Source organism: Atta colombica, unplaced genomic scaffold (genome assembly GCF_001594045.1).
Source record: "Atta colombica isolate Treedump-2 unplaced genomic scaffold, Acol1.0 scaffold155, whole genome shotgun sequence".
Lineage (NCBI taxonomy): Eukaryota > Metazoa > Arthropoda > Insecta > Hymenoptera > Formicidae > Atta > Atta colombica.
The window spans coordinates 141033-153007 of record NW_017259245.1 but is presented as its reverse complement, the minus strand read 5'-3'; the positions used below and the strand labels follow the sequence as shown (position 1 = coordinate 153007).

The window sequence follows — 11975 nt, the reverse complement described above, 5'->3', positions numbered from 1 at the left end:
AAATTATTGAGATAAAAATTTAATAAAAAAATAATTTATTCGCATTGTAGAACGCTACGTTCTAATAAACAATTACGAATTTTAAATTAATAATTATATCATTCTTTTCTTGAAATACATTTTTTCAGATATCATAATACCTTAACAAATTATGTGAATTATTTGATGCTTTTCTTAACTTTGATTTTTATAATTTCATAGAAAATTTTTTCACAGTCAACATGATATTATAACTATTCCCGTACTGTTTAATTTTAATTCATTACGGAAATGAATTCGTTAGAGCCCTAAACTGCGACAATCAATCTTGCAAAGTCGAAAGTCAATACTGCAGACAATCAGTATGAAAATGAACATTACGTGTGCTCGTACGTGCACCGGGTTCGATACTAGTTAAGTTAACTGGTGCGAAGTGGGTTTACCGCGGTAAAAGGCGGGTTGTACTAGCTAACCCCTTCAGTGGGCTATTATCTGCACGCGTGTGCCCTTAGCCTATTTTTTTATTTACGACGCGTAAGTCAACCCCATAACACCGTGACAAGAATAATTCTGACATTAAATGCTCAGTGCTACAATTTCTTTTCTTTCTTTTTGTGAGTTAATTAGAATCGTTAAAATACACAGACATATCAAATTTTTCATTTGGCATTCAAAAATTATCTTGTCCCTTGATACGAAGAACTTTGGATAGGAAGAATTTTTTTTAGTCGTGCAATTTGCTTGAATAGATATATCGTATAGAAATTAAAAAATTTAAGAAATCTCTCGTCTATTTCGTGAACTGAAATATTTGACTATTGAAACAGTGAGATTTAGCTAATTCAATTTTTAATCGCGTTTAGTAAAGGAAACAATGTTATTGATTAAAGTACGGTATTTCTGTTGATTAAGCTGTTAGATCTCAGTTAGAGATACAGTTCACGATTTAGAAAGGAAAACTTTTGTCCTGCTTTTTGAAGTAATTTTCAAATAATTAAGAAAGGAGAGGCACTGAGTAATGGCGGATACACCGCGCGGAAGGAGACTTTGGATAGCCTGTAATTTTTATTTTTGTGTAAATGACAGTTTGAATGATTTTACTTTCCAAATCATGATTTTTCCGTAACTTTTATCTTATAAAGAATATCATATCTTATTTAATAAAGAAATATTTAAATAGCTAATCAAATTCTGAGTTAAAAATATTTTTTTCTATTTGTGATCATTTTAGAGTTTTAATACATAATTGTCATTTATATATACTTCGTAATTTCTATATTCCCAACTATCTTTCTTTTTTCTTTATGCTTTTCGTCTAATATTTTCTTCAATCACAATTCAATAGTAATTAAATTAGATGAATTAAGAATTCCAAGAAAAAAATATATGAATATAATATATCAGAATAATAAATATATCAGAATTATAAAATTTAATCGATCTTATTAAGTGTTCCAAGATTACCTCGATTCTTGTCGATGTAAATAATTTCCAACTTTGCTCAGTGGAGTAATTAATAGAAACACATCTTTCAAAAAATCAAAACAAATTTGAAACCTAATTTGTTTTTTCAACAGAAGATATTTACTTAAATTGTTAAGATGAAGATTTTTGGCGGGTTAGAAACCAAGAAAATAGAAAGAAAGATAGAATAAAGAAAGATAGAAAAGGCGGATGGAAGGAGGAAAGAGGAGGAGGGAGATAGAAAGTCGAAAAAATGAAACAGGCTGATAAAAGGAACGAAAGGGGAATAGATCGGATGGAAAGGATGGGAAATCAGAAGAAAAAGAGTAAGGAACGAAGAAGGGAACTAGCGATCGGCAGGGGTTGGAAAAGGGCGGTCGGGGAGTTGAAAATATGAGATCCGCTCTGGTAGGGACCACCTAGCCAGCCTCCGCTTCTTTCCGCGGCCTCCCGCTCCTTCTCGCGGCTTATCCCCACTCACGTAGTGTCCTTTCCGAGATCAGACGGCGCGACCGTAGTGGGGATACTCCCAGAGTCCAAGATTGGTTGTGTGGGGGGTTGGACTACCCCACTACGAGTAACAGATCCCGCCTATCTCCCACCATTGGCTCTGCGCCTCCTCCAGGCATTGCATCGGTCGTCCGGTAGCTCTTAGTTTCAGGTTAGGAGCCTGCTAGGACGGGTCTCGTTCTCTCTTCTTGAGGTCATCCGGACGAAAGCGGACGAAAGAATTCGCGACCCGGGTGCGTTAGTGGAATCAAAACGAGGAAGGAGGCCAAGAAAGAGAAAGAAGAGGATATCGAGAATAACGTCAATCATCTTTATTCTGCCTTTCGATAAAAGAAGGCATTGAAGACATTGGGCCTGCCACCAGAGTGACATCAAGAGACTGCTAGAGAACGGATTACACAAGGAGAGCAGATTTCGAAATCGCGCGGCATATCGATCAAGTGTTATCTTCAAGTGTCACCAAAGTGTTCCGAATCTCGAAGTGATCTTCCTCATGTGACTGGAGGAGACTCCGTGTTTACATCGTCGTGATTGTTTTTTTTTTTGTGTAGTCGATTGTGCACCTAAAGTGCGTGAGTGTCGCGGACTGAGCTCCGGTTGACGCGAGTGAGAAACACTGATCCGTTCCGTGATGCGTGCCGTATGATGCGGCAGCGGGTAGAGATCTGCTTGCATGAGGACGAAGAAGAACATAACGTTGAATATCGACAGACTGTCTGTGAGAGACTACATGATCCTGATGAGTCTGCGGATGGTCCTGTCTAGGAGCTTCATGACCCTCTGATAGTAGTGATAGTAGTCTAATGATACGGTGACGAATGATCAACACAATCCGTCGATCGAGGAAGATCGAGATGTTTAGCACAGTGCTGATAATGTCGCGATATCGAGCACGTTTTCGACAAATGTGAAACAACCATTTGGTCTGTGAGAATTCCAAGTGTCGTGATTCAACGCTGCTTATGAACGAATCGTGATGTGCTAAATCCAGACGATCGACTCAGATCACAGAAAGACAAAAAAGAAACCGATCCAAGTACTCCGCTTAGATTAGAAATCAATAGATAAAGTACGTGTACGAGTGATAACTATCAAACGTTTGCAACGCACGTTGGAAACTCTCGAGAGGGAAACTTCTGAAGGTCGAATGCGCGCTGCCGCGAAAGAGTGTCGGCCCGGCGATGCTCATCGTGTGGCAATAACACGAAAGCGCGAGCCACCGAGTGGACGCGTGACACGCTACACGTTGCGTTGTAGACTGCTGGTGAGAGACGGTACCGACGGAACCGCCGCCTAAAACGTGTTCCCCGAGTGCGACCGGCAACGGAGGCGGAGGAGGCGGCGGCGGAGGCGGCAAACGAGGAAGAGCAGTTTTGCGTCCGCCGGAGAAGCTCGAAGCCGTCAAAGTGGCTTCGTCACTGGGGCTCCAGGGGCCGTCAGCGCCGATCGGGGCCCAACTACTGGCTACTGGTGGTTCGGAGGATGCGCCGACCGCGACCGTGTACCACGCCAATCTGGTAGCCGGTAGCAACACCTCCGTCGTGACAGCGGCGCTCCAGCAGCCCATACTAGCGAGTCTGAACTCAGCGGCATTGGCCAGCATGCAGGCCTCCGCGGAGGCCAACTCGCGGAATATAACGACCATGGAATGGCTCTACAAGAAGGAGCCCTTATTCACGCTTGCCCATTTCTGGCAACAGGTAAGTGCATGACACAATGTGTATTCCACGCGCAATAACTCCCACGGGATAGTTCGGTTGATTACTGTGAATCCTCCCCGCATTGCCTGTCATGCGAGACCAAGTGTCCAATATCATGACCGATCAGCCAAATATTTGGCCGGAAAAGAATCTTGCATTATCCATCAGTGCGAATGTAGAGAAGATATCCCTTCGTTACATGACAGAAAAGTGATCGCGATCGTTGTGCTGCGTGCACGTTGCTTCGGTGACGAGGATTAGTGTGGATAGGCTGAGTAGCGAGTATTTTGGGTCACGCGAAAGCAAAGTGATCACGATTGTGCCGATTGGGTGTATTTTGCGAGAGAGAGAGAGAGAGAGAGAGAGAGAGAGAGAGAGAGAGAGAAAACTTCGTAGATGTGCGTTCATTCTACGTATATCCGGAAATGGGCCGCTCCGCGTTGGCATAGGGTGAGATAATCCCGGAGGGTTGCCGGAGGGTTCGACCGTGTCACGCGTACGCTGCTAGTAGGAACGTTTAAATCAGAAAATCTACTCGATGCGGGTAACACAGTTATTCGATACGTTGCCGGTATTTACGCGATGGGACAGACCGTCCACGTAATACGAAAGAAAAATACACACACTTTGAAAAGCCTTGCGTTTTCTGTTTACACACGGTAGTTTTGCGCTATAAGTGTGCTCGCTTCGATATTCTGATGCCGTTGATTATTGATAGCATTGCGGTCTTGATAATTGCAAATTAAATTATGGAAAGCATAAAAAGAAAATATGTTACTGCTATCAAAATGTTAAATATAGAGCTGAATAAAAAACCGATAAGAATGTTCAGTATTATATTTATTACCGGTAACGATGACTCGTGCATATTCGCGTACAGAGTATCTATTAGCAACTACTAGGTAAGATTAGCTTCGTGTACGTGACATGTTACAATTGTACTGCGATTAAATATAATCTACTATAAAATAGGTAAATTTGTCTTTTGCGTCTTCAAAATCTTTACGAATATTTTAATTGATTGCGAAAATAAATGAAGAATATGGGGCATGAAGAAAAGTGAAAGATTGATATAAGATTATTAATAACATTTCACAGCATAAATGAGAAATATATTACCATTCGAAAATCGAGAATCATTAGATCTGAAAGTTAAATTTTAATACACGTTAGAAACTGCTGTATGACATATCAATACTTAACTTACTAAAATAAGTTCAGAGAAAAATAAATTATTATTTATGATCTCTTTGCTTCAAAATTATGTATATTCGTTATTTAATGATCGCTGTTTCGGATTTTCCCAATAACTATCGTACAACTTTAAATTTTACTACTATTAAATTATTTACACACTTTATTACACACAGATTATATACACTATTAAATTTTCGTAAAATTTACTTGCCGATAAATAAAAATTTTATCTGTCACATCACTGACATCGCGATTCTTAAAGCAAGCATACGAATTTAATTGACAGACGGAATATCGGAGCAGGTTAATAACAACGTGCTGTTTAAGAGTGTATTTCATAAGTATTCATATGAATTCATCCGTTTCGATAACCATTGACGAATCGGTACGTACACCGAGAACAATTAATGAGGAAAAATTAAATCACTGCGTTTCTCTGACAATATTGACGAATAACGTGAGCTATTGATATCTATTAAAACCAATGGTCGTTTACTGTAAGTCCCGTCATTGCAACTATTTGTATCGTTGACTATTAGTAAGAAAAAAAAATAATCTGTCATTTCTCGTGAAGGTAAAATGAGAAGATATTAAAAAGGATTTAACATGTCCGTGGTTAACGAATGTAGCTGTCAGTATGCAGCGTGATTTATACATCGCTTGCTCATTAAGATAATTTGTACGTTTAAAACGTTTTGTCAAACATTACTATCAAGTGGCGAGTCTTAGGCACATACCTCAAAAATAGAATTGCTTTGTCAGTCAATAATATCTGTAAATAATGTTAGTGGTAAATCTTCCACCGCAAAATCTTTCGACACTTCGTCCGTAATTGCTCGTTGGTCAGATTCTCGGCCACTTGGCCGATTCTAGGGTCAAACGCCAAAGGTGTGAGGGTGGCTAACGTCGAAGTTTCCCTAGTGCGGTACTTGGTGTTTGGAGGATAGTTTAGCGATTTGGGGATGGCGTGGCCGACTTGCGGCAAAGTGGCCGACATAGAAGGGGGTTGTCGCTAGCTGATAAACGATAAAGCCCCACTGAAACGTGCCGATGTTAATGACTGGCCACAGGAAATGCAAACGATTGTCGCATCCTTTGATTAGCGGAAAATCAACTATGGGACGAAAAAAAGGAAGAATCGGACAGATGTCAATGAACGACGACTTTCCGTTAAAAATTCGATATTTTACCGGATGTTTTAATAATTCATAATTTATCATGTCTTAAATTAGTTCAAAAAATAAACTCAATATATTTTCTGTGTATTATTTATTGAGAAATAAAATATTGATTTTTAAAGATTATTTATTTAAAAAAAACAAGATACATACATTTGTTTGTTTTAAATATTATCCTGCTTTTCAAATTTTCTTATTCAGAGATTGTATTTACAATTACAATAATATTATAAAATATAAGTTAATAAATTAATATTGTTATTAATATAGATATACATTTAATTAAATTAAGTGTTAAGATTTTCTAACATCATAATTGAGATATTCGATATTGCTTGGAAGGCACAATGCAGTGCATTTTATTAGTTATTCTCTTTTAGCATGTAATAATATTAAGGAACCATAATCGAACGTTGGCAACCCTCGCTCGTTATTACCCAACTACCGGTTTCCTATAAAATACACCCGCTTAATAACGCGCGAACTAGTACCGCACCGTCCTTCACCACGAGATTATGACCCGCGCGGCTTGGGACTATTAATGGTGCATAGTTTCATAATTATGTCTATTGATTAGCTACGAGTTAATGACGTAAGCACGCTGTTCATCTAACCTGGGAAAACTGAAATTTCTTTAGAATAAATCCTAAACTTTAAATATCAGCTGTTGGCAAAATTTTGCAATTTTTATGTTATAACAGATTTTTTTTATGTTTTATTAATTGAAAAAATGAAGTATATGATTTAGAGAAAGAAGAGAGAGAGGAAGAAAGAGAGAAAGAGAAACGGAAAGCACGAATTAAGTAATATTAATACTTAATATAAAAGTCACATTTTGTTAGAAATAAGATGTCGTATAATTATTAGATTGTTCAGTATGTTCTTTTTCAATCATTTTAATAAGATTATTCTAAAATTAATCATACGGTAAAAAGCAATGTTTGAATAATATAAATGTAACGTCTGAATAATATAACGCACCAAAACGTTTCCGACTAAAGTGTAAAATCGTGAAAGCGAATTAACGTCTCTCACTGCGACGCGGTAGTTGAGCAGTGTGAATTTGTACTTTTAATTCGATGCAGTTTCTAAATCAAGCATAGTTGCAAATGGCTTGCCATTTTAGAGGCATCATTAGATCAGAGCCATAACTAGTAAAGGCGAAAGACTATGATTATAATAGAAATTATACACTAGGTTCTTTTCGACGAGTCTCTGATTGTGAGAGTAGTTTCTTTCATAGTAATTCCATAAAGCATCCATATGACAAAATGCGCGATAGTATAAAGTACGTTGCTCCGTCTGGCGACGCGCAGAAGATTGCAGCGCAATTTTCTGACTCGCGCACTATCGACGACAATCGAGTGAGTCTCCCAGCTCGTTAGCATGGTACATTTCTCGACATCATCATATTGACGCTGATTCGTCATTATTGCACAAAAAAACTCACGTCACAAAAACATAATATTTTCATGAATTATTTCCGTCAATCGATTCATAATTAACTTAAAAATCTTTTTTATTACAAAATATTTTGTCAAAAAACTATTTGTTCTATTCATTTTATTATATATGAGCATTCTTTAGGAAACTTTTTTAAAATGTTGCAAGTTACAATGAAAGTTAAATTATTTTTAGAATGTTTCTCAAATGCAAATACTTATAAAATAACAGCAATAATTTGTAGCATATCGTGTCATAAATGAATAATCATAAATATCAGATAACGATTTTTGTACTCTCTACATTCGAATCCAGCTAGTCGTGCAACATTTTGCAAAATTAGGTCGTCGCGAATCCATCCTGTTTCTATAAAACAAATCTGTAAAAAAATCGTTGCAACAATGTCTGCAATTTCGACACGAAATAGCAACTCTCAAGACCATGATTGAAAAAAAAAAACACTACATTCAATTCTAGTGATCAAACTTTCTGTTCACTGAACGGAAATTGCATTGACAGATGTGAATGTGTATGTAGTGAATATAACTTCCTTTAGATAAGCATGCATGAATGCCGACAAATATACATTGACGTGTGGAATATAAAGGACGCTCTTTTGCGCAAAAATAAGTTTTCGCATGTTCGAATCTGCTTTTGATGCTAACAAATTTAATTTTTATTTTTTATTATTAATCTGTATGCTTCTTTATCTAAATTTACTTTTAAATACGGGGCTTATAATAGCATTTTTATTTAAAAATATTTATTTTCCGAAGAAAAAGTAATTTCGATTGATGATTAACATTGTTGCTACTGTAAGAGTTTCACAAATAAAAGGTCTTTATCACGCTCGGCGATGAGTGTCAATCGAGAGCGCGAGGAAAAAGAAATACGATTCCTAAGTATCAGTTCCGGTCTGGTCCAGCAGCATCCGTGCGCGTGGAACGAGACCTCGGAGCGTACTCCCAATTAGGAGCGTGTCGGCCGTGAATGGACAAAAGTTTTGCCGTGGCTAGCCCTCTCCTCCCTTCGTCTACAATCCCCACCGCAACGACGAGGTATCCCCTCCGTTGGAGACGTTTCGCGGCTCCGCGCAAGGCAGAGGTAGGGGGAATCCCCAACGAGGTTCCCGAAATCCCCGAGAGACGGCGACACTTATCGAGGCGCGTCGCACGCCACGACATGAGTCACGCGGACGTGAGCGGGAACGGAAGACCACGCGAGCGAGCAAGAACAAGATAGAGATAGCGATGTACGATGCAAGAAAGAAAGGGGAAGGGGAAGAAGAAAAGAGAGAAGGAGGTGGAGAGAGAGAGAGAGAGAGAGAGAGAGAGAGAGAGGAAGTTGCACGAGCCAGATGTCAGAGAACGAAAGAGTGTTTCTAGCGTGCTTTTTTCCATTTCTAAAGACATATCGATTGAATCTCACTTCGTAGCAAGATGAATTAGGATAAGAAATCTGATGATAGAATAAATATATTAAAGCACATTGGGATGCACTTAGAATATGGAATATCGAATAGATGAAATCGTACAATATATTTAAGATACATTAAAATGAGAAATTTAATTTATTTTTTATTATTTGTTTTTACGTAATCAATTAAGTTTGTAGTAACAGTTTTTTTAAAATATTCAAGTCTCACTAAAATGCGATGACAGAGGTATTCCATCGAAATTGTTAAATTGTTAAAAATACAATATATATATTGTGCATGTATACATTGAGATCGCGAACTATAAATCACGAATGAATGTTTCATGTTGCTCGTAGGCTTGACTACAATGCAATATATTTTGGATTTACGACGTGCAATATCATTAGCGTGGATTATCGTCACTCGTTAAAAATTAATTATAGTAATTGGATATCACTATTAATTAAAAAGAAATTAAAGCAGCCAAGTTTAACAGAGCGGCTCGGTTATAAACCTGCTCGGGTATTAATTATGCTTAGTGAACACTCGATTTATTTATTTATCTACGTTACTCAGCGTTAATCATGATTTACAGATAGCGCAAAATATTATATCCAAATCATTTTATAAAATGAAATATTCTGTTTATTTTTTTTATTAACAATAATAAATATTAGTAATTAGCGACGTAAAATGAAATTTAGCGACATTTTCAATGCCAAAATATTAATATCCTCACTAAGTTTATATTCCAGATATGCGTGTCATTTAATACAAGATTAATATTTAAAAAATATTTTAATAAATTATACGATGTTGAAAATGTCAGTTATTAAAAAAAATTATTAATTTGATACATGTATATAACAGGAAAGAAATCGATGAGCTATTATAATATTTTGTATGCTTCATTAATTAAATGTGGATCGCACAAATCAGTCGCGATTTCAAACTCGGATGCATTCAACCAGGGCGCAATGACAATGGCACGTATACAAAAGGAGGACGAAAGCAAGAGAGGTCGACGAAGGAATCATTAGCGTGTTATACCGACATCGAGATACTGTATAGTGCGGCGTGTCGGCCTCGAAATAGAATATAGGGGCTTATTTCGGATTCGGCGTCTCGTTGGTCTAGTCCAGGCTTGGTCTAGACCTATGTACTAGACCGAGGTTCGCCCGTTTTACGAGCTGCTAGTAAGCAACGTGGTCGGTTAAGGGTTGACTATAAGCGAACGCAGGTGCACGCAGTCACGTAGGTATATATTTGTCGTTTGTCTCCTTACCTTATTAAAATATATAATGAACGAATCGAACGGGGAAAAGCGTCCCTTCATTCGCATTAATGGAGTTCATTTTTCTGACGACTCTTTGGTTTTTGCAAAATTAAAATATCATGTCAGTAACTAAATATACTTGGAACAAGCATGCGGTTTAAATACTTGCTGATGTAAAATCTTCTTATTTTTAAGATATTATTGTATTTATTGTATTACGAACAAAAGAAATAGTACAACAGGAGTACTAATGATTGAGTGTAAAAGCAAAAGAAAAAAATTTCTTATCATAGTTTCTTCTGCCCACGCTATAATTGTATCGAAGACAATGATGGCTAGAAAGATAAAACGATAACGATCTAATGTTGCGGATAGGAATGCGAGTCATGATGCGACCGAGTAAGACTACTCGCGTGTAGACATGGACAAGGAATTCCATACGATGAACATGAAAAGCTTGGACAGCGAATATCTCATGAAAAGAAACAAGACGCGCCGTCGTGGCAGTTTTAATCAGTATTATAAAATAACATTCAATCGCATAAGACAAGACTGGACGATAATAATAATAATAATGCTTACATACAATGTAACCATCGTCAAATAACTGGTCCATTTCGTCGCGAAGAAGGGAAACAAGGTTTTTGTGGAGCACCAAGGGGATTATTAATTTCCGCGGTCGTTATTTCTGAAATCGGTGATTTAGCTGTCGGTGCTGGAGCCGGTGAACACGGCTGCCTCGGCCAAACTGTGATTCACCCACACTCTAAAAATATCCAAATACACGCGTCGCGGGAGATACTCGCGCGTCGAGCATTCACTAACTACCGGATGAAATGCCACGCGAGGGAGTACCGCCGGGTACTCACGCGATAACGATTCACGTAGGTAGTATTAAATTATTTTTTCGTCGATAGTTTATTCGATTGCCGAGATGATGGACGAGACAACGAAGTGATCGTATGCATGCCATACGTATGGGAATGTAGAGAAAGATTTTATATGTGCCGATAACTGTGTACATTTATTGCTGTATGATATATTTTCCGTGATGGTCGCGCCGTAACATGAAACATATTTGACTTCTTTTTCTTCAGATATCAATTACAAGATTAAAGCAGATGTTAGAAAGGCGATTTTATATATAAATATACAACAAGATTTTATATTGATTTTCTCATACTTCTTCGACTTTCATAAATTTTACGGGTATTTCTTAATTCAGCATTCGTGCATTTGCATTCTATTTTTTATGAAGGCAAAGGCGATCACAAAAATATGTTTGGCTTCTTTTTCCTTAAAAACCAATTAAGATTAAAGCAAATGTTAGAGAGCAATTTTTTACAAATATATGATTTTATACTGTATTTCTACATCAATAAATTTTACGGGTATTTCTTAATAGCATTTGTGTTCTATTTTATAAACGGTGAAGGCAGAAGCGATCATGGAATCGGAGTGTGTTAAATTCTGTTTCTCGAAGGTCTGAAAACGTCATTCTCTGTCGATCAACTATAAGCCGCTGGTGAAAGTAAGCACAAACGTTCACTTTGCGGGTCACCGATTCTTAGATGTTCCTGTCGATGTATTAATTGCACGTTATAATTTAAAAAAGAAAATATGATTTTGTTATTCTTGTATTACTATTACATTATAAGGGAATGGCCTCGTAATAACAAATTGATAATTCATAAAAGACATTTTATATTCTTTTTTCAAAAGTTCCATAATGCGTTTTGTAAAGCTTGAAATAAAAACTTTGAAAGATTTTAAAACCGAATATAAAATCTTCTCACGAATACTTCCAGTGT

At 37.2% G+C, this 11975-nt stretch overlaps 1 protein-coding gene across 4 annotated transcripts in view; it reads left to right on the top strand.

Annotated features, from left to right (window-relative positions):
* Positions 1-2910: 2910 nt before the first annotated feature.
* The window catches only part of LOC108685697 (homeobox protein cut), a 133051-nt gene continuing 123986 nt past the window's right edge, over positions 2911-11975 (top strand). For all 4 annotated transcript variants that reach the window (XM_018190620.1, XM_018190619.1, XM_018190618.1 and 1 more), the window contains exon 1: positions 2911-3653. In XM_018190620.1, the coding sequence (XP_018046109.1) occupies positions 3555-3653 (99 nt within the window). In that variant the 5' untranslated portion in view covers positions 2911-3554. The remainder of the gene's footprint in view (positions 3654-11975) is intronic.